This window comes from Ambystoma mexicanum, chromosome 2p (assembly GCF_040938575.1).
Source record: "Ambystoma mexicanum isolate Mex_15411 chromosome 2p, UKY_AmexF1_1, whole genome shotgun sequence".
Classification (NCBI taxonomy): Eukaryota; Metazoa; Chordata; class Amphibia; order Caudata; family Ambystomatidae; genus Ambystoma; species Ambystoma mexicanum.
Genome location: NC_090923.1, coordinates 1,383,734,260 through 1,383,757,390, shown reverse-complemented (window position 1 = coordinate 1,383,757,390; position 23,131 = coordinate 1,383,734,260). Strand labels below are relative to the sequence as shown.

At 48.0% G+C, this 23,131-nt stretch overlaps 1 protein-coding gene across 3 annotated transcripts in view; it reads right to left on the bottom strand.

Annotated features, from left to right (window-relative positions):
* Window positions 1–23,131, bottom strand: part of SETD2 (SET domain containing 2, histone lysine methyltransferase) — a 1,465,157-nt gene that overhangs the window by 1,057,521 nt on the left and 384,505 nt on the right. For all 3 annotated transcript variants that reach the window (XM_069645793.1, XM_069645791.1, XM_069645792.1), the window contains one exon: window positions 14,816–14,939. In XM_069645793.1, the coding sequence (XP_069501894.1) occupies window positions 14,816–14,939 (124 nt within the window). The remainder of the gene's footprint in view (window positions 1–14,815; window positions 14,940–23,131) is intronic.

Here is a 23,131-nt window from a genome sequence, read left to right as displayed (position 1 = left end):
TCTGGACTTCCCTGAAGCAGGACTGACCAAGCCTGAACCACCTCAGAGTGCTGGACCCCATATGTGAGGAAAGTCTGAAGTGGTGTCCGAGAACTGCAGCTTTGCTACAGAAGCAAGGAGCTGAAACCCCAAAGTGCAGCTGAATTGAAGTTTGACCTTTGCTGCCGCCGACCTTCCCATTGTGTTGCAGGAGTCCCCAGAAGTCCTCTGTCTTGTCCCCACGACTGAGGCACTGGAACAGGATCTGCAGACCCACACAGGAACAGAAGCCAGCTGGAACCATTTCTTCTAACCAAAGGTACTGTAAACCAAAGAGGATTTACCTCTTGTTGTGTAGCCTTACTTGTTCTCAGTTGAGACTTGTCTTTGTTGCCTGCAGCTCTGCCCCTTACAAGCCTCCCAGCCTATAGCCCTTCAAGTGAATCATATTTCTACAAACCTTTCTAAAAACATTGTGCAAGACTTCCTTACCTGCCAAGAAGATCTTCAGCTCCCCTAGACTTTGTTAAACTAACATGGACTGTCCTGGCTCCCTGAGAGACTCTTCTAACTCTGACTTTGAGCATTTGCCTTCCCCCAGAAAAGGGTAATTTACTTTGCATTGGAGGGTTTTAAAAGTACTTAACAGTTTATGAATGATTTGTTAACCTTTGTTTTATTCCCATATCTAGTCCTTTACACTAAACTCAATATTGCTCTAAATGTACCAAGTGATAATCAATGTCCACAGTGTCCTAGCTATTTAAGTCACCTGAGGCTGTAGGAAGTGTCTGCGTGCCATCCCCAATGGGTATCATCTGATTTAGAGAAACAGAGTGTTTAAGTGTACTTTAAGTGTTACATGTTTTGCTCCCTTCTGAAGGCTTATATAACTGACTTAAATACATTAATAATTGTTTAATCAAGACACCTTGTGTGCTTATTTGAATAACTGTCACTGTGAAACTCAGTTACAACCCTACTGCTCACATTGCCCTTCTTGAGAGAAGGCTGCCTGCTCAGCAACACTACCAACCTGTGTAGTACAGACTTATACGAAAGGTTGGGTTCCCACCCTATTGCCAGGAGGTGAAGGTTGCTGTAGTCTTCCAAAGGATACTGCACACAATCTTGCTTAACACTTCCTGTGAATGAGGACGTGAAAGTAGCCGTCCTCCAGATCCAGCAAAGTCAAGAAGTCTCCTTCCTCCAGTTGGCCGAGCACGTGGTGCAAAGTGACCATCCTGAATTTTTGGGACTTGAGATACTCGAGACGCTGCAGGTCTAGAATCCACCTCCAGCCCCTGGCCTTTTTTGACTAAGACGTATCTGGAGTAGACCTCAGAGCCCCAGAGTTTTCTTGGAACTAGCTCAATCCCCACCTTTTTAGCATGTCCCGTCCCTCCTGCAGGAGCCAAGGGATGTGCTGCTCATGCCGGGTCACCGGAGGGATCCGCTGACACTTTTGCTGAAACTCCAGGGTATGTCCGTGGGCAAGAGCGTCCAGCACCCATCCGTCGGTGGAGATCTTTTCCTACTCGCTTACGAATCCCATCAGCCGGCCTCCCATGGATGCATGGGTGGGTCCGACATCCTGGCCGGTTCAGTCCTGCTTCGGGTCCTGTGTTCCCCCTTGGTGGCGACTACAGCGCCGACCAAGGCGCCGACCACCTCCACCGGAAAGCCTTGAAACGGCCTCTGTAGGCATCCTGGGTCGTGGACCAGGAGGGCTGACGGTACGATGAGAAGCCTCCACCAAAACCTTTCGTTGATCTGCCCGCCGGAGCCGCGAAAGAAGAGCGGTGCTGTTGTAGGGTACCCAGGGCACAAGCTGTATTGGTATCCATCTTGATGCCCTGCAAGGACTCGAGAGCCTTCCCGAAGAGGTTATCCCCAAAGGCTATGTCCAGTAGTCTCGTCTGGACTTCCCGGCGGAAATTGGTGGCCTTCAGCAACTCTCGACGACTGAGGCAGACACCGTTCCCCATCTGCCGGAAAACTGTTGGCGATGTCCAGGGCCACTGTGATGGCATGGTCCGACGCCACTTGACCTTCCTGGAGGAATGATCGCCTCCACCCGCTTGTCTGGTAGGAACTCCAGTATCTGGCCACATTGTACCACAGTTCCTAGTCGTACCTGGCCAGGATCGCCAATGGTTGATACCAGAGTAGATGACTTCCTCCCTGTGGCGTCCAACTTCTTCCCCTCGCTGACGGAGGGAGAGAGGATGAGGGGTTAAACGACTTATTCCTCATAGCTGCCGAAACCACAGTCGGGTGACCGTTGCGACCGGTGGCACTTGGGTGCGGACTGCGGCACCTAGTACTTTTTCTGCAGCCTATCCCGTTTGGCCTGGGCCGAGCAAGGATTCTTCAGGAGGGATAGGCCTTCCTACCACACGTCCAGGAGGGGCTCTGCCATGATGGTCTTCCTCTTGGCCTTGTGCCTCCGGTATAGGAAGCCCTCCTTCTTGGTCCCTAAAGTCAGATGGAAGAGCTCGGAGCTCTGGCGACCATGGCATGACACTACCCCACCTCATTTGGTAGGGACACCCTCCGTTGCTGTGATCCGCCCGCTGTGACAATGTCATTGTCGTCCGTTGTCGCTGTGTGAGGGTCCATTGCGGTGGAAGGCACCTGGCGTGGATGTAGAGGTTGGTGCAGGAGCGTTGGATGGCTTCCTCTTTTTAGCTGCAGGCTGATCTGGAGCTACCAGCATCATCCTGTGTATTTCCAACACCAGCGTGTGTAGGGTTGGAAGGATGTCTAGGGATACATTTCCGCTGAGCAGGCGTGGTGGGCACATTAGGCCCTGCACCGTCGCCGCCTTCGGCGTTGTCAACGACCTTGTGGACCATGTGCAAGGAATCCCCGTCCACATCAAGCTAAAACGAAACATCCATGTCTTGGGATACGACCTGTGGCTGGCCTGGGACTTCATCACCTCCCCCCTTTTGCACTCTGCAGGGTCTCAGCTGAGCTTAGCGACTTCATCCTCTTCTCGGGTGTGCTAGTAGACTTTGCCACTGCCCCAGTTGAGGCCTCTTGCCTCAGGGCAGGGACACCGTGGGCACAGTAGGGGCTACCTTCATGGAGTCGGCTCCTTTGGCTTTTGAGAGAGCGGCTGCTACCATCTCGATCTTTGATTTCTCCTGCGCCGCCTTGGCCTTTTCCTCCGCTCGAGGCTTCTCAAGCAGCTTAGCCGGGTTGGGCGACTTCCTTTTTGAGGAGCTTGATCAATGGCTGGCGATGGAGGCCGATGGTGACATTTGTGTCCTGCCAATCAAGGGACCCGCTTGTGCAGCGACCCCGATTGATGCAGACTGCCTGGCCTTTTTTTGGGCCCCCACGGATGGAGTGCCCTCAAAGGACTTAGAAGTCTGCTTTTTGGACCTGCCAGTCCTGGGTGAAGCATGCCCCTGCTTGGTGCACGGGGCTGAGGCCTTGGCCCTTAACCACGTTGCTAGTCTACTGCGCCGATCGTTCTCTTGGATAAGCCAAGGCAGATCTCACAATCTCCTTTGTGATCTGAGTGAAGGCAGTACAGGCATTGAGGGTGTTTGTCCTCCACAAACGCAGTCCGCAGGTAGTGCAGCTCTTGTAAAGGGAGCTTCCTTCTCATCTGTCATGGTCGGAGGTGCAGTGTAGGCCCGCTGGCCTTTCTGGAAACTGATGAAAACTTGACAATCCTTGCCCTTGAGGGGCGTTGAAAACCACTGACAAACAGACTGCCGTTTGTCAGCAGATGGAGAGAAGAGTACACAAGCTCTTTTTGACAAATATAGAACTTTTCCCAAAGAAAAAGCGTAAAAAACGTAGAATAGCTACCGAGGCAAAACTTGAGGATTCCCAACAATTGAACGTGCAGTAAAAATCTGAACCGGGGCATAGGGAGAGGGCAGTCATTGACTGGGGGCAGTATGACCCCAGAGTACAGTGATTTGTTTAAAAGAGAAATACAGTTTTTAAGTGAATGTTTCTTTTACAGGCGATTCCCGGCCTGACGACAGGGAATATTCATGAGCATGTGAATCCATGCCAGACCCCATGCTGGATGTTAGGGAGAATTCTCATAAATGTGCCAATTCCTCCGACCTTAGAGCATTCCGGCTATTTTGCTGAATTTTGGGACTTGTACTTTTAATTCTATTAGTTTTCTGTCGGTTTCCTTTGATTATGGAGTCTAACCTACTCCATAGGCATCATCTTGGTCATTTGCGTCACACAGCACCCTCAGCGCAGTGACACAGGGGAGCCGTACAGGCTTTCCCAAGGTATAAATACCTTCTCTGGGTTAAACTACTGTTTCCCAGAATAAGTAAAGTGAAATTGACTTTACTAGTCTTTTAAATTCCTAGCCCCAGCACACCCCATCTTTCAATAGAGTGCAGCAGGGGTTACTTAGTATCGCCTGTGTCTAGATACTCATGTAGCAGTCAAATGCTACCCTTTCCACACAGAATGGCTGGTGGCAGTGGTTTTACAACAAACTACCATGATTTGTTCCCAACCGCGAACTATTCGTAGCTCCGGTAACATTAAATCGCGGAAGCCATGTTTTTCAAGATGGCATCTGAGCCCCCTTTGTTAAAAACAGGTCCCGGTCTTTTTTCACCATTTCTTTTTGGAAAGGTCCTTCTAGAGTTTTTCTCTGCGCGCCAAACCAGGTTTCGTCTCTTTGTTCATTCGCCTTTGGTGGGCTTCACAAGTGAAGACCGCCTCTGACGCCAGAGTGTCTGGGTTGGGCAGAAAGTGAGGGAGGTGCCCGAAACTCCCTGTGCTTAGTTTCCTAGGAGACCTGAATGCACTCTGTGGTGATTAGCTGGCTGACTGTCCGGCAAGGACAGCCACCCTGTTGGGTGAGTGACAGCTAGGCTGGAATGAATGGGAGAGAACTGAATAAAAAAGGTGAGTCTCTTGGCTTAAAGGGAGATTCGACCACTGGAACGAATGAACTGAATAAGACCTTGAAAAGGACTGCTGCTGCAACTCCTGGTTTGTCCGGTGAAGCCCTGCTGCAGGTCCGAATCTCCAAGTTCGCATCGACAGAAGCCGCTGCAAGGACTTCTCCCTTTGAGTTGGTGGGACCAATCAACTCCAAAGTAAGCCACCTGGATACTCATCTTGGAGCTGGTTGAATTTCCTCAGAGTTGTTGCAGGAAACTCTAGAAATAGGGAGAGGGACACTAGTTTGTGTGCGTTACTTACAGCCACTGAAATTGAAGTTTGCCAGTTGCAAGCTTTTGACTGTCCCAGTGCAGGAGTCCCCCGACGTCCTCCCTCTTGGCCCCACGACAGAGGCCCAGAAACAACGAGATCTGCAGGAACTGCCAGGAACAGAAGTCATCATCTGTCTCTTTCTTCATTGTAAGGTGCTGTAAAATCAGACAGAGTACTTACCTCTCTCGGTGAAAGTGCTTGAAATGTTCGCATCTCACAGGCCTAATCAGCTTGTGACCCAACATATGATTCCTCTTGCTACAAACTACTCCTAAGAACTTGTGCAGAGACTTTTCCGTTTATGTATCAGAACCGCTTTATCCTATCCAAGACTTTAGCCAATTGACTTTGGCATAGCCTATTGAATTGACTCTTCTGGTGAACTCAAAGTATCTGCACTGTCTAAGAATAATTGTAACCTTTTATGTTCGAATAACCTTTGCTTTTCTCTTCAAAAGTGTTCTGAATGCCAACAGTAAGATATTCATGTCCCCAGCATCCTGGTTACTAAAGTTACATGTGATTGTAGGTTGTGTTTGTGGACCATCCCAAAAGGGTTTTATCTGATTCAGAAACTTAGAGTGTACAGTATTGAAGTACATTTCTGTGTTATTATATGATTGCCTCCTTCTAATGACTGTTTTATAACTGACTAGTTAATAAATTAATAAGTATTCAACCAAGAAACCTGGAGTGTAAGAGTTTACTTGAACACCTGTGATTGTAAACCTCTGTGCAACATCATTACTGCTCACATTTCCCCTCTTGAGATAAGCCTGGCTGCTAAACACGCTACCAAAACTGTAGTGCAGACTTATACCAAAGGTTGGGTCATAGTTGCTTGTAGTATTCCCAGAGGGTACTGCATTCAAACTTTGCCTAACCCTGGATAAATGACAAACCTTACAGGATGCTCCAACCAAACACGCCAGAGCAGTTGAGAACCTATACAGGTGTCGGACAGCTGCAGATCGACCAGTATTGGCTACCTCTTGTATAACAAAATAATTGCACAAGAAATCACTATAGTAGAGATCAGTTGGATTCAATGTGTTAGGAAAAACCTTTCAATGTGCGTCATGTTGACCACACATAAAACTGAATGCAAGAAAAAAAACAAAGAAAAAAATGCCTGTTATGAATAGTGATATTCCAGTTTTGATCTTTTTCAAACAGGACGCGTGTGGCATGGCTCTTCTCTGCGTGCTATCCAATTGGTCTCTAGTACAGTGACCTTTTGGCAGTTCCTTTTATTATATCCATATTATTGTTCATAGGTTGTCGTCAAGATATTGTCAGGCAGTAGTCTTCCTGAGAATAGTGTACTTGTTGGACTGACATTACTCCAGGAGACACTGTAGGTTTTCAAGGCATTTGGAGGAGAACAGCTGCAAATGTGGGTTTTCTAAATTACCATATGGAGACTATGCAAGGCATAATATTGGTGTACTTGAGGTTGCAATTGACATAGGTCAACCAAAACTGGCTTTGCCAATTCTTGTTTTTTTGGATATGGACTTTTTTTGTAGAGCGAATCATGAACGTGCTCACTTTGTTTCACGGTCAGCTCATTCGTATATATTGAGAATAAACCCTCTTTTAACTCGCGCAAGGGTTCGGAGGTGTTGGGGTCCTTAGCTGGATGGGGCCCCGCATGAGGTTGACTTGGCAAGCTCTGTTTAGTGAAAAGTGGAGGTTGACAACACCTCCTTTCACCTCTACTCTTCCTTTATCCTTCTTTGCTTACCGTTTACAACAGCTTAATTTATTTAATTTCATAAGCAGCACATACTTCAGACATTTGTACTCAGCCAGAACATTTCTCCCACCCATTGGGAGGATCATCGTCAACCATGCCCACAATATACTTAGGATAGCCAGAGTGCTTCTCAAGCCCCTCATGCATCAAGAAATCACATATATATTTAATATACAGCAATTTTCGACCATCACCTGCTTACACAACTTCAAACACTCTGCAGCATCTTTAACTACACATAACTTATATTACACAATTTTCCAATCAATTTTATTTATTGGATATTTGTAAGGCGCCTATACAATAAAGACATGCATTACTTACCGTAAAAGCATTTCTGATGATTGTATCTGCTTAGATTCACATGCTGTGCATATGGTCCGACATCCAGTGGTAACCGCGGAGTATTGCACCTTGTCTTTCGGGGGACCGAAAGGAGATGCCGGCATAGGCGTGTCTGAAACACTATCCCTATCGTGACGTGTGTAGTACCCAAAATCCCTCACGCGCCGAGGTCCCTCCGACTGTGTGTCTAGGCAATAGTGTTTTGTAAAAGGTGTATACAGAACTCCAGGTTGCCGCTTTGCAAATGGACTCTAGGGGAACATTTGCAATGAATGCTATGGATGCCCCAGTGCCTCGAGTAAAATGTGTTCTAGGCTTGAAGGGCAGTTCTCGCTTTGCAAGAGTCTAACATAGTGTGATGCATTTGACAATCCACCTTCATATTGCTGATTTAGAGACAGGATCCCCTTTTCTACTGCCACTGAAACAAAGAATTGTTTAGTCTTCCTCAGTGGTTTAGTTCTATCCATGTAGAAAATGACTGCCCTGCGCACATCTAGTGTGTGAAGGCATCTTTCGGCCATGTTAGTAGGTCTCTGGAAGAACGTGGGTAGCTCGATTAACTGATTCACATGGAACTTGGAAATAAATTTCGATGTAAATCTGGGATGTGTGCGCAGAACTACCTTATCGTTGTGGACTGTAACAAAGGGGTCCAAAACAGAGAGGCCTGTAGTTCGCCAACGCTTCTGATAGAAGTGATAGCTACTAGAAAGGCTGTCTTGTAAGTCAGGTCTTTCAGACTAGCTTTATGCATAGGCTCAAAAGGGGGTCCCATGAGCCTAGTTAAAACCACATTTAGATACCACCCAGGGGCTGGGTGAGTGATGGGGGAGATACATTCTTTTAACCCCTTCCATAAAAGCTTTAATCACAGGTATTTTCCACCACGACACCTTCTGCTGTGACGTGGTGTAGGCTGACAACGCCGCTAGGTAAAGCTTTAAGGAATTGAAGACTAACCCAGAGTCCAACAGATGGGTTAGATATAACACAATGTGTGAAGGCGAGCAATCGGTGGGATTGACGCCCTTGGAACTGCACCAGATGACAAAACGTTTCCATTTGCTGGCATAGCAATAACGTGCGTTAGGCTTTCTTGCCTCCCTCAGTATGTCCATGCATCTTTGAGGGAGTTGCAGATGTCCAAACTATGACCTCAGGAGCCAGGCTGCTAAGTTCAGAGTTTGTGGGCATGGGTGCAGAGTCTCACCCCTGTCCTGAGACCACATGTTGTACGGGCAGGGCAGCTTGACTGGTATGGAGAGGGACATTTCCATCAGGGGCGCGAACCAAGGTTGGCAGGCCCACATGGGAGCCACCAGAATCATGGTGACTGGTTCCTGGTGCATCTTGTTTACTATCTTGTTCAGAAGGGGAGTCGAGGGGGAGAAGCGTAGACAAATTTCCCTGACCAAGTTATCCAGAGACCGTTCCCCTTGGATCGGTTCTGGGGGTACCTGGAGGCGTAATCTTGGCATTGGGCGTTCCGAGTAGCTAACGGGTCGATCTCTGTAAAGCCCCATTCTGCGAAGACGTTGGATACAATGTCTTCGTGCAGTCGCCATTCGTACTCTTCTGGCAGAGGAAAATCTCTGCTGAGTATGTCTGCCAGCAGATTGAGTTCCCCTGGAACATGTTGGGATATCAGGAACATCTTGTGTTTGAGAGCCCATATCCAGATGTTTTGGGACAGCTTGGATAGCCCTGGAGAGCGAGTGCCCCCCTGTTTGTTCAGGTAATACATTGCTGTTGTGCTGTCGGTTAGGACCAGCACCGTCTTCCCTTGCAGTTGCTCCTGAAAGGCTTTCAATGCTTTGAACACTGCTAGTAGCTCCAGTAAGTTTATATGGTTGGACGCTACCTGGGGGGGGGAGGGGGGGGGGGGGAACCACACTCCGTGCGCTGTCTGTTGAAGAAGGTGAGCCCCTCACCCCGTGAGAGATGAGTCTGTCGTGAGAGTGGCTTCCACTGGAGGGGTGGTGAAGGTTTTCCCCTTCAAGAGGTTCTCCCTCGACCACCACTGCAGAGGGAGAACGAGGGCTGGCGAGACAACAGATCTTCCCATTGTCCGCTGGCCTGACACCACTGGCTGTTGAGCCACTCTTGCATTGGACGCATGTGCAGCCGCGCGTGGGGAACCAAGTATATGCATGACGCCATCATCCCTAGCAAACGCATAGCTTTGAGTACCGTCACCTCTCGACTGGCTACATACTGAGGAACCTGAGAGAGCATGTTCTGAACCCTCTCGCTGGAAGGGAAGACTAGACAGTCTTCCGTACAAATTAGAGCCCCCAGGAACTGTTTCACTTGGCTGGGGACTAAGCTGGATTTCTTTTCGTTGAAAGAAAATCCCCGGCTGAACAGTAGGTCTACTGTTTTTTGGGTGTTCGAAAAACAAACGTCGAACGAGTCCCCCGTGATGAGCCAATCGTTGAGGTAAGGGTAAACTGAAAGTCTGCGCAGGTGTGCCGCTGCCACTGCCAGGACCTTGGTAAACACCCTTGGCGCTGAGGCTATGCCGAAGGGGAGTACCTTGAACTGGGAGGGTTTGTCCTGAATCACGAACCTTAGGAATTTTCTGTGCGCTGGAAGCATTGAAATATGAAAGTATGCATCTTTCATATCCAATGTTGTCATGAAGTTCCCCTGTTTTAGCAATGGGATCACCTCTTGCAGTGTTACTATGCCAAACTTCTGGGGCTTTATGAACTTGTTCGCTGGGCGCAGGTCTAGAACAGGACGCATGGTGAGATCCTTTTTAGGTACAACGAAGTACACTGAATAGATACCCTCGTTTACCTGAAGAATCTGGACGGCTTCTATGGTGTCCTTTCCCAGCAGCGCTTCCACCTCTTGGATCAGGATCTGCAGATGTTGCGGTGAAAGGCGTCGATGTTTCGGCGGTCTGAACTGTGGAGGTCGGGCGAATTCCACGCAGTAACCGTGCGCGACTGTCTTTAAGACCCACTGCTCTGAAGTTATCCCTTCCCATGCCTTGAGGAAAGATGTTAATCGCCCCCCGACCGGGGAGACATGGGAGGGGACCTCGACTTGGTTGTCATTTCTGACCCGAAGTTGACGCTCCTCTGGAATTGGAGCCTCTGCCTCTATTCTTTCTGCGCTTCTGACCCCTCTGGGGGTAGTAAGTGGTGCTTGCAGCAGGTTGACTTGAGTTGAAGTTGCCCGTGCCGAAATTGTTTTGAGCGGCGCGGGCTTGTCCTCGAAAGGACCGCCGAGAATTACTGCCCCTCTGTGAAGAGGGTTTTTGGGAAATCTGGTGCAGCGACTCAATAGTCTCGTGCTCCTTCTTGGCCGTCTCCAACGCATCGTCTACCGCCTTCCCGAAGAGGTTAGCCTCTTCGATGGGTTTGTTGATAATGGATGCCTGGGTCTCAGGCCTGAAGCCCGACGTGCGCAGCCACGTGTGTCTCTTTAGTAGAGTACCCTGTGCGAGAGACCTGCCTGCTATCTCTGCGGTGTCCAGGGTATTCTTTACAACATTCTGATTGGCAAGTTTGCCCTCCGAGACAATGGCGAGAAGCTTGGCTCTGGTTGGTTCCGGAACCTCCTGAAGGCCTTCCTGGAGTAGGTTCCATTGGGTATCGACGTAGCTTGCCACTAACGTCGTGTTATTGGCAATCCAGACACCATAGGCTGCCGCCGACGTAACCCGTTTGCCTAAGGCACACAACCTTTTGGACTCCTTGCCCGGGGGTGACTCTCCTGTGGCAAGGGGAACCCCTGCTCTCTTGCGAGTGTTGGTCACCAGCAGCGAGTCTGGGATTGCATGTCCTTTGATATAAAGCGGGTTGGTGGGGGAGGGCCGGAAAAGTTTTGACCCTTGGGTTCACAGCCCTTGTCTGAGTGGGTGTGAGTAAGGAAGGGGCCAGCCGTCTCTTTACAGAGCTCAGAGGGATAGACTGGCTTGCCGGAGGCTTTTCAATAATAATGTCCTCTGCAAAATCTTGTTCGGGCAAGGCTTCAAGCGTGGCAATTTTAAAGAATTCCGCTGCTTTTTTCAACATGTTTTTGAAAGCTATTTGATCATCCACCGGGGAAGCTTGTCGAATCGGGTGGATGGGGGAAGAGTCGAGGCAAACGATATCAGAGTTGTGATCGTCCTGCTGGGTGTCCTCCCAGTTGTCCGTTGCCCCTTGATCTTCCCCATAGTTGTCCAGAAAAGAAGACTTCTTCGGTATAGATGTCTCTATACGTGTCCATCTCGACATCTTCTTGATAGTGAACTTGGTGTTGGACATCTAGGTGTTGGGTGTCTTGTGTTTGAGGGTTAGGGTCTACCAGAGCTTTTTTTGGCGGAGGTTGATCAGAAGCCCTGAAAAACTGCTCCAGCCGATCCATACACACCTCGAATTGCTCCGTCGTCCACTTGGATGGACCTAGCTGAGTAGGAACCGTGTTCTCCGCCCTAAGGCATTGAGAGGATCTCCCCAGGGTGCTTGAGAGGGGTATCTGGCTTTCTTCGTAAGAGTCTTCGGGATTGTCTACCAAATCTGTGGAAAACTTTTCAGCGGATTAGCCCATAACTGTGGGCGGAACTGGTATTAGGCCCACTGCCGTAGCAATCCTATTAATGCTCTTACGGATAGTCACTAAATCTTCGGGAGACAACGCCTCCGATGATGTGTTGGCAGTGAAAATGTCTTCCGCGGCTCCCAGAAGGGCCAGCGGATGGCTTCTCGGGATACTCGTAGTTTTCGTGCCTGTACAGGCCTTGGAAACCGTCGAAGTTCTTGTTCTGAAACTTTGGCGTGTGTCGTTTGGGGAGTAGCGCCCTTGTTATGTTTGTTATGCCCAGTCATGTGCTGCTGCGGGGAAGGCTTCGTATCAGACAGATCTGTGGGCGCTTACGCCTTCGACGAAGTCGTCGAGGAGGGCGCTTGGGTTGTGTGCTTTGTGCGGTGCGATTGTACACCCCTGTCACTGGGTGTGGTCCCGGTAGCTAGACCGGAGTCGAGCCTGGAAGGGTCGGGGACAGGCGTGGCAGCTCTAGAATAGTCCGCCTCAAGGTCTAGAACGTCCGCGTTGGGACGTTTGGTCATCCAATGTACCCCCCGTCACTTTCGGCTGGTGTTGCGGCAGGGGAGGGAGGCTCCACGTGTGAAATTCCGTACGCAGCCCACCGCTTCAACCGGCGCTCCTTGCGGGTTTTAGGTTTAAGGTGTTTACACGCCGAACACCGCTTTTTGTCGTGCTCCAGGGGGAGACAAGCGTTACACGACGTGTGCTCGTCTTTCCACGGATATCTGACCCTACACACAGGGCAGAATCTAAATGGAGTCCTTTCCATAGGAAAAGGGAAGGGTGACCAGACCAAAAAGGAAAGCAGTGGAAAAGAAGAAAGACATCACAGTATGGCAAACCCCCAGCCCACTCTCCCTACTGTGAAGGCCGGCCAGAAGGCCCGACCACGTGGAAGTCCGAACGCCGGATCTTAGGCGCCAGAACCCACAGCCGTAGACGATTCCCCCGTAGTCTTCATCGAAGATGTTCTTGATGGGCGAAGTGACTTAACGGGGATTAAACCGACAATTCGGTAAGATAAACAATGTCTCATGAAGAGCTCCGCTATAGGGCGACCAGTTATCTGGGTGGAAAAAAACAATTGAGGAACCTCGGCGCGTGAGGGATTTTGGGTACTACACACGTCACGATAGGGATAGTGTTTCAGACACGCCTATGCCGACGTCCCCTTTCGGTCCCCCGAAAGACAAGATGCAATACTCCGCGGTTACCACTGGATGTCGGACCATATGCACAGCATGTGATTCTAAGCAGATTAACAAGCATCAGAAATGGTGTTTCAAGGCACCACAAGACAACAAAAAAAAGAAGGGTGGGGGACAAGAGAGAAAGAGGACAACAATGGTCCCAATAGGCCTTGTGACATTCAGATTGTGCAAGTGCAGTAAGAAGAAGAGTGAGGGAGGGGTGGGGGGAGTGCAGGTCTGTGCAAAATGCAAAGTGCTAGGGGAAGGAAAGTGAAGGGTAAAGCGGAGAGGGTGCAGGTGAAAGGGGGTGAATGGGGGGGTCGCTCTGGCTAGGAGATTGCTAAGGGGAGGGGAGGAGGGCAAGTGCCAGGGAATTGCATGGTGAGCAGGGGTGAAAGTCTACATGCTAAGTACAAGGTGGAGGGAGGGGGCCCTGGTGCCCTGTAAAACTCAGATGGCACCGGGCCTGGTGCCCTGTAAAACTCAGGTGGCACCGGGCAGCCAGTCACTGCGGCAAACAGGGGTGTTTGCAGGCGAGAGGAAATGAAGAAGACAAAAGGAGGGTCTTGAGGAGCTTCTGGAACTTGAGGAGATTCGGCTCAAGGAGACAATTCCAGAGATAGGCTCCTGCAGAGAAGAGAGATCTACCCCCCTTACTGTCTGCTTAGAGAAGCGCCTGATCTGAAAAGAGTTGAAGGTAGAAGACCAATGGGCTCTAGCAGGGAGGTATTAAGGGAGAGGGTTCGATGAAGCAGGGTAAGAGGGCCCAGAAGGCCTTGTGGATGATGCAAAGGGTCTTGAACTTGATCCTAGCACAACTGGGAGCCAGTGGAGAGATTTTAGGGCTAGAGAGATGCAGTCAGTGGGCTTGAGGCAAGGATAAGCCTTCCAGTCCTATTCTGGATTAGTTGAAGGGGGGGGGGGGGTTAAGGGAGGATAAAGGAAGATTGGGGAAGAGGCTGTTGCAGTAGTCCAGCACAGAGGGGACCAAAGCTCTGGTGACAGTTTCTTTGGGAAGGTGAGGAAAGGGAGAATGCCTCTGAGGAGGTGCAGCTGATAGTGGGCCTTCTTGGCAAGGTCCGCGAGGTGTCAAAGATGTGTCAAATGGACCACTATTTTCAGATGTGCGAGAAGGGTAACCCTGTTTGATAGTACAGGGAAGTGACAAGTCCCAAAAGGCATTGCAATTAGAATGTGGTAAAGCCCAGAAGGTATTGTGGAGATGGAATATAGAATGATTTATAGCATTTGACTAGACAGTGTGGCTGTGTAAATGAGAAACTAAACGCAAGTAAATGAAGCCAAGTTGTGTAAGCGAAAAAGTTCTTTCTGATAAGAGTAACATGTGCTAGGTCATGAAAGTAATTATCTTGCAGATATAATACGCTATAATTTGTTCATTAGTCTTATGAAAGATATATTAAGGGTCTCCTTTATATGCTAAAGTGTTCACTTTTACAGAGAGGGATGCGCATTGCAATGAAAATAATCTGACTACTCCGTTACAAAACCAAAGATCAGAGTGCAATTTGATTGCTTAGATATCAACATACAAAAACGAGGTTCACAAAAAAGCATGACTGTACACTGATGCTCAAATATAAGAACATGGAGTGCTCATTTACCACAAAGGCGTTCTGCTCATTCTAGCTCCGTTTGGTACCCTACTATTTTTTATCATGCTTAAGGCCTTCATTAATAACAATGAATAATAAAGAACATTTTACACATAGCAGCACCACCCAAAAGGAAGTGTAAACAAGCAGTTGCCACCCACCTCATCATTCTTCAATGCCATAAAGTAGTAGTGAATATTCTTGTTTCGAGCATACTCTTTGACGCGGGCCTTAAACTCCTTGTGGTCCAGAACCTCTCCACAATACTCCAGTACAAACGCATTCCTAAGGTTACCACAAAGAGAAAGTATTAATTAGTTTACATTTCCACAATGGAGATTACATGTGTGCAGGAGGGACCCCAGCCGGCCCATAGGACTGGGGTTTTCCCAAACAGCAATTTCAGATGGAATAGCAGCACCTGTGAGATGGATGGGGATGCAGATTAGTACTCAAGCATCAAATCAATGACAACTCAATGCTTTGGCAAAGGGAGTCAGTTTAATGAAAAATGGGGAGTTATGAATATCAGCGGTTGCTCGATCTTCCTTTTCACTTCAACTCTGATGAATTTCACAAAAATCATATCCTTTATACTAAAAACTTGTCATCGCCGATGTGAAACGCTAAAAATGTTCCATGCAATTCTATTGGTTATAGGAAGGTAACTTTACTATATGGATTATATCTGTATACGTAAGAGGGAGAGGGGATTGGATAGACAATATCAGGTGGGGCAACTAAGCCCTTCCTTCAAAATGGCTACTCTAAACGTCACTAAAAGTACAGCGTCTCATTGGTTCTACAGACTATAGGATCCTAGATTACTTGGTACATTGTGATTGGGTTGATACCACGTCACCTTGTACTTTTCCACTTTGCTTAGCAGCATGTAGAATGGTCGGCCAGGTGCAGGGTGCCCGTCAGCTCCCCTGCCTCCCACCAACCAGTACCACCATCCATTACTGACCCACTGACCATGTGTCAATTAGTTTGTAATTTGCAGACCTTGATGCCGCCTCTCTGTCTGGGAGAACTCCGATATCGGTGTATGGCTCAAGGCTGCGCGTAGGTCTGAAGGCCTCAACTCTTCTTACTTGGCAGATCACGTGTTTTAGGCACTGTGAGACCGTCTCCGTCTCCATGTAATTTGTGCATTTGATTTTAGCTTTGTCCACCAAATGCCTTCTGCTGCTGATCTTGACTCCTTTGAACAGGATACTCCGCTCTTGGCGTCATAAACTGTATCAGCTAGGATGACCTTGGTTTCTTTGCACGGGTCTCATGCATCTGATTTTAGTTTCTGTCTTTGGCTTTCGATTCCCGTGTTTGAGGGCCTTCGCTCCTGGGGCCTCTAGCAACTTGCGGTTGGTTCTTCCCTTTTGAAAAGTGGACATATACGTCATAAAAAGTGCTCCTTTTGGAGGTAAATGTGTATGTGGCGCTTACTGCACTATAAGTTTCAACTAAGCATAGAAAGCCGCACGATTTCCTCAACTTGTTTGCGTTTCCAAGCATTTGTACACGTGTAAACTGGTTGCATATCTTCATCGCTCTTATGGCATAAGCTTCTTATACTTGACATCGTCCTTTTAACTTCAACTCAGGATGTCGCTTATCCATGGTGTTTTATCTCTTTTCGTCATTCACAGGTTGTTTTCTTTATCTGAGAGTCAGTCTAAGTTCTCATGATGTCACCATTCAATTTCTTTTAGGACTTTCTTGGCCTCTTCAGGTACTGTACTCAGACGATCTTCATTCAGTTATTTGTTGATATGGTTTTCTCAATCGGTTCTTTACTGTCCATGTTTTTTTTGGTGTCAGTACTTCAATAGGTGCTGTCGATCTGATCGGTAACGGGCAGAGCCCCACTGCGGCTCTCTGTTAGTTTATTTGCTCATCGTACGTCACGCATCTCAGTGTGAACGTTCCTGGCACTTCAAAATGGGCGCTATGAGTGCGGGTCGTGCTTGGGACCTCCTCTACACATGTAGAGTCCATAACAAATTGGTACTTATTAATCAGCAATGGGAATAACAGTGAACGGATGAAAACCCTGTGGAAGGATTATTGATCTCAGAGCACAACTTATAGTAATGTGTTGACTCCTATGAATCATTTCGCTTAGTTATAAGCTTTTCTTTTCGGTCCTGGTGAATTACTAGACTTACTACTAATCAGGTGCAAACCATTGCTTTGTTGTGTGTACATCCTTGGCCCACACACGAGCCAAGTCTGATTCAGAATCCGTCACCTCATTTATGAACAGAAAAGCACTTCAGAGCATTTCGGCTAGTGTCCTAGCTAACAAATATATAGAACAAAATATTTGTTGGTGGATGGCCAAAAAACACTGATTCAGACTATATCATTTGTTAAATATGTTCCCTTGTTTACTTGAAATTTTAAAATGTCTGCACGTTGCATGGATCCTGCTTAGGAGTCTCTGAACACTATGTGGGGTGCATTCAAAAGGCCCCCAACTGAAGGTCCCCTTTACCTCAAAAACTGGATTTTTCAACACTGATGCACGGATTTGCATGTGTGTTTTTCAAGTTAAAATTGAAGGGCAATGTGGAAAAGGCCTACCTTTCACTACCAAAGGAAAAGCAGCATTTTATTCCACAAAGCAGGAAGAAAATCAAAGGTCCCTTTCACATGAAAAACAAGATTTTAAACACTGACACAGAAATGGCTCTGCATGCGTGTTTGCAGTTTAAATGTGAAAAATGTATCCCTGCTAACAAAGTCATGGAAAGAGTGCATGTTGACAAAAAGTAACGCATATTATGTTTTGCATTCAAAATACCAGCTGTTAAGGAGAATTCTCATTTCTGTGCCAATTCCCTTCAACCTTAGAGACCCCCTTTAACCCCCCCATCTATTTTGCTGGACTTTAGGGCTTTCATTTTTATCCTGGAGCGAGTGAGACCTTTTTGATCTGATAAGGACTCGGTTTGTTTTGGTTTTGGAGTCTGACAAACTCTATAGGCATCTATCTACCTTTTGTATTTTGACACACAGCACACGTTCACTGCAGTGTCACAGAAGTCCTTTGGATTTCTCATAAGGTTCAAATACCTGGTCTTGGGTAAACTACTGTTTGCAAGAGTAGTAAAGTGAAGAACAAGTTACTTACTAACTGGTAACGTTCCATCGATTGGATGTTCCTCCAACGTACTCCATTTCTTTAACATGTAATGTCCACAGCTGTGTACCGGAAACATTTTCGGCAGAGGGCATCCTGCGTCGATGTCCCTCGAAGGCCTCTGTCGAGGGCGACGTCACCGGATGTTATAAATAGGACACCCATAGCCCCAATTCAGTTTTTTCCGCAAACGTGCCTGCTTCGGAGACTCAGCGCACCTTGTGTATTCCTCGTGAATATGTCTTCTTCAATCCCTGCGACTCCGCAGTCTGGCTTCAAGAATTGCCGGGATTGCAAGTCGAAAATGTCGATTACTGACCCACATCACATTTGTTTGTGGTGCTTGGGTGAGAGTCACAACACCGACGACTGTTGCAAATGCCAGTCGCTGACTGCTAAGGCCTTGTGGGAGCATAAGGGAAAGCTTCAGGTAGGTAGGTAGGGGTTCGAAACCCAGTAAGTCCCGTATATCCAAGTACAAGGGTTTGACCATGGACAATTCGAGGGTGACTCTCTGCGTCGGAAGGAGTACCGGAGGTCTCAGTCCCCGAATGGTTCCAGTCATTCGTCCCCCTCATCCGGGCATTCTAGGAAGCGCCGTCACCCTGTCCTCGGAGGATGGCGCCGCGAGGAAAGTGGCTTGCCCGACTAAGTCCTGGTGGTTCAGGCAGCTATGGCCACCTCGAGGCAAGCGGTGTACCCTATCATCCTTCCTGATGGGGACGACCAACGCTTCGATGGTTGGGCACGCAAGGTGTTTTCTGCAGAGAATATGGCGCTAAAATCAGCCAACTCCACTTGTGCCTTGGCAAGATTTTCACACCCTCTGTGGAACTGTGTTTCTCTTGCGGCTGAGCATATTCCCGAAGGGGAAGAAAGGGATGGATTCCTTGCTCTCATGCAGGATGGCAAGGATGCCATGTGTGAATCCCTTCAGTCAGGTTTGGACACGGCCGACAGTGTTAGCCGGTCGATGGCTGTAAGCACCGTTATACACAGGTTTGCGTGGTTGCGGAATTCAGATTTTGCTCCGGATGTGCAAGCCTGTCTTTTGACCATGCCCTTTGATGGCGCGCATTTGTTTGGCAGCAAGGCTGACGAGAGCCTTGAGAGGTTGCAGACCTCAAAAGCTGCAGCAAAATCTTTAAGCGCAGCTGTGCGTCAACCTCTGCCTTTTCGTCCTAGGGGACAGAAGTGGAGGGGAGATTTCTTTTTGTTACTACTCCTTTGGTAGAACGAGAGCAACCGCCAGTCAAAGGGGGCAGCGTAAAAGTACCTGTGGTGGTCAGGAAAATCGTGGTGCCAAATCCACTCAGGCAGCTGCCTCTTTGCCTTCAGGCGCTGCCGCAGCCGCTCCAAAACAGTCATGAGGCCATGTCCCATGGTTCGCCGGTTGGGGGCAGACTGTTTCAGCATCTCGAAGAATGGCGAGCTATTGCTTTGGATGCGTGGGTTCTGGATACCATAGCCTACAGCTACTGCCTTCCCTTCCTAAAGCGGTCTCACGACAATCCACCCGGGAATCTCTCTTTGAAGCTTCCAGATCCACTCCTTGTGCAGGAAAACTTTACCCTGCAAAAGAAAGGTGCTATAGAACTCGTGCCTGTAGCAGAGAACAACAAGGGAAGGTATTCCCATTATTTTTTGATTCCAAAGAAAGCACTGGGGATTGAGACCCATCCTGGACTTACGTTGGATGAACAAACTTCTCAGAATCAACAAGTTCAAGATGGTCACTCTTTCTCAAGTCCTCCATGCCCTTGAACTTCAGGATTGGTTGGTGTCTCTGGACCTTCAGGATGCTTACTTTTGTGTGCCGATTCATCCCAAGCACAGAAAGTACCTGAGGTTTGCGGCTGGCGACTTGCAGTTTTGGGTCCTGCCATTCGGATTGACTTCTGCCCGAGGGTCTTCACCAAGCTAATGGTGGTGGTGGCAGTGTATCTCAGGCGAGGGGGGATTCAACGTCTACCTCTACCTGGACGACTGGCTGATCCGTGTGCATTTTCCCGAGCAAGCATTGGATCACCTCCGTCTCACCCGACTCCCTCAACAGGCTGGGCTTCTCCCTCAATTTCAAAAAGTCGCATCTGACACCTTCCCACAGCTCCAGTACATCAGGATGGATTGGTCACTTCCTTGGGGAAGTGCTTGCCTCCCAAGGTGAGGGCTCATCACATTGTGCAGATGGTGGACAAGTTTCAACATGCCCAGTCTCTCTGGCTTTTGAATTCTTATGGTTGCTTGGCCTCGTGGCATCCTGCATTTTTCTGGTGTCAGAGGCCAGGCTGACGATGAGATTCCCTGCAATGGGTTCTCAAGCAAGATGTCCGAGCACGTTCAGATTCCACTCTGTCTCCCAGGATCTTTTTTGGTGTCTCAACGAGGGGAACCTGATGAAGGGGGAGCCGTTTTGGCAACCGTGGCCAGAGGGGACTGTAGTGACGGACGCTTCCCTCACAGGATTGGCAGCTCATGCCGCAGACTTGACCGCCAGTGGTCGTTGGTCTCCGTCAGAGTCCAAACTCCACTAGAGCCGAGGGCCATCAGGCTGGCTCTGAAGGCTTTTCTGCCGTCTGTGCAGGGGAAGAGTGTCCTGATCATGACAGTGGCCACGTATTACCTTAAAAAATGGGGGTTTAGGCTCACTCCTGTTGTGCAGAGAGGCAATGCAGCAGGAACTTTCACTCTCGGCAGTTCATCTGGCCAGAGAGGAAAATGCAGCGGCGGATGTTCTGCGCAGGCAGAGCACAGTCTCTCACAAGTGGGAGTTGACTCAGGAAGTCCTTTTGGAGTTCTTCCCCCTTTGGGGAACCCCACAAGTGGATCTCTTCACCACCAGTGCCAAACGGAAGTACGAGAGATTCTGCTCAAGGGAATGTCCTCCGAGAGGAGCCTTAGGAGACGCATTCATAGTGGATTGGTCATTCCCACTGCTGTACACGTTTCCTCACTCCAGACCCCGTCATTACCCAAGTGTTAAGGAGGTTCGGATCCCACATGCTCCTCATTGCTCCAGGAGAGCGTGGTACCCAGACCTTCTAGAAATGTTTTTTATATCAGCCTCTGCCCCCCTCAACTTCAAACTGCAGTTCAGGAGTGCTCCAGACGTCCTCCCTCTTGTCCCCACGACTGGGGCCCAGGAACTGCAGGACTGCAACCTGAACAGAAGCCAGCTGGCCCCTCTTCTTACAAACTAAGATACTGCCTTGACTAAAGGGGTACTAAACTGTTTGGTCTGTAGCTTGTCTCACTGGAGACTTGCAGTAGCTGCTTTTTCTGCAGCGTTGCATGCACTTTTGCCTTCACAAGCCTTACAGCGTGTGGCCCAATTCTTTTTCTACAAACTCTAAATAACATTCTGCAAGACTTTTGTGCTATCTGAAGAAGTGCCTCGCTAGACATTGACCCAATTGACTTTGGCTGTCCTGGCTCCCTGCAGACTCTTCTGACCCATTGACTTAGGTTTTAACTGTCCCTCATAGGTGGTGCATAAATTTAACTTGTATTGCTGGAAAAGGTCTAACCTAGACTTCATTGGAACATTGTTAGGTATCCACATATTTTTAGAACCTGTTAACCTTTTCCTTCCCTAACGTTTTCCACAACCTCAGCATTGCATTAAGTGTCAAAAAGTGATATATCAATGTCTACAGTGTCCTTGTAATTGAAGTCATCTCACGGTATAGGAAGTGTGTGTGTGTGACACATTCCAAAAGAGTATCTACTTGCTTAACATAAATCTGAGGAAGTGTTATGAAGTGTATTTTTATTGTTACATATTGGCCTGTCTAAAGAAGGCTTATTTAAAACCAACCGTTAATTATTTTACTTGAAAACATTGAGTATAAGTGTTATTTGGATAATTGTGAATCTCTATGTTACATCTCTACAGCTCACATGGACCCCTCTTGAGATAAGTCTGGCTGCTCAGTCACTCTACCAACTTAAGTAGTACAGACTAATAACAAAAGTTGGGTTACCTTTTGCCAAGAGGACAAGGCTGGTGTAGTCTCCCACAGGGCTACTACAAACAATCTTGCCTAACACCAGCAGACCTGGAAACGCCCACTTTGTTATCCATGGAAAGGTTTCTGTAGACCAGAGGCAATCCCTTTCGCTGGCTGTAGAACACAAGTCGCAAGAACTCCCTGACTAGAAGGCTGGCATCCTAGCGTTTACAACTGCAATACAATGTGGCTTACACGGGAAGGTGTGGAAAAGTCCTATAGACTGGCTGTCTCTGCAGGACCATTTCCCTTGGCAGATGTATGACCGAATGTAGAGAGTAGGTGTGAAGACACGGGCTGCCATTAAGAGGATGAATCTCCAGCGTCAAAGAACAAGCTTCCAACACAAAAGATACTGAAAAAACTCTGGTTACAGACAGGCACAGTGAAAACAAATGGCCTGAAGGCAGGAGAATTGCCATTTGTCCCACATGAAGATATACTATTAATTTAAAAGTATAATTTAGCCCTTTTCCCCCAGCAACCATAAGTAAGATTTGTTTTATGTATCATTTTTGTCATTTCAAGGCAATTGTGATCTAAAATTCATCCACCTACGACTCAGGGAACTGTAACAGCCAAATAAAATGGGTTTCTTGCTGATCTGAAAGTGTTGCAAATGTGAGTTGGTGAACGGTGCAAGATAACATTAAGAAAATGGGTAATAAATTGCAGTTTCAGAACTATTAAGCTATGTGAAAACGGTAGATAATTGCTATATGGCAGTGCAACATGGTGCGTACCTGCTGTTTTATTTAATTCCCCATAATTAACTGAAAAAGAAAATATATATATTATAGCAGTTGCTAGTAAAATTATGAAGTCTTGCTATGTAGCTATTTTTGCCAAATATTTGACAGGAGAGCAAATTGAGATTGCAAATGGGGCTGCCATACGTCTGCTCCAAACTTGAACCAATCCGTTGAGAAGGCTGGATTTGGGAGGAGAGAGAAGAGTAACTGTCGAATCCTAATTGTTAGAACTCTTGCTGGGTACTTACCCAAAGATTTTAAAATTGGTGGCGTCATCGCTGCTATACAAGGGGGAATGCACTAGGAGTAAGGGACAGAGCTACTGAAACTTCCCATCGAAGAGAGCTGATTAAACTTACCATCTGACAGCTGCAAGGAAACAGCAGAGGAGATTGCCGAGTGTGCAACCAGTGGGGATGTCTATTTCCAGGAAGGCCTAAAAGCTGACTGGTTCCAATGGTGGAGAGCTGAAGGCCATCCCTGAGATTGCAGTGATCAGACCCCATCCCATCTTTCCAGAGTGTCCTGAAACGCAGCTGGCTTTCCTGAACTTTAAACAGAGGTGTT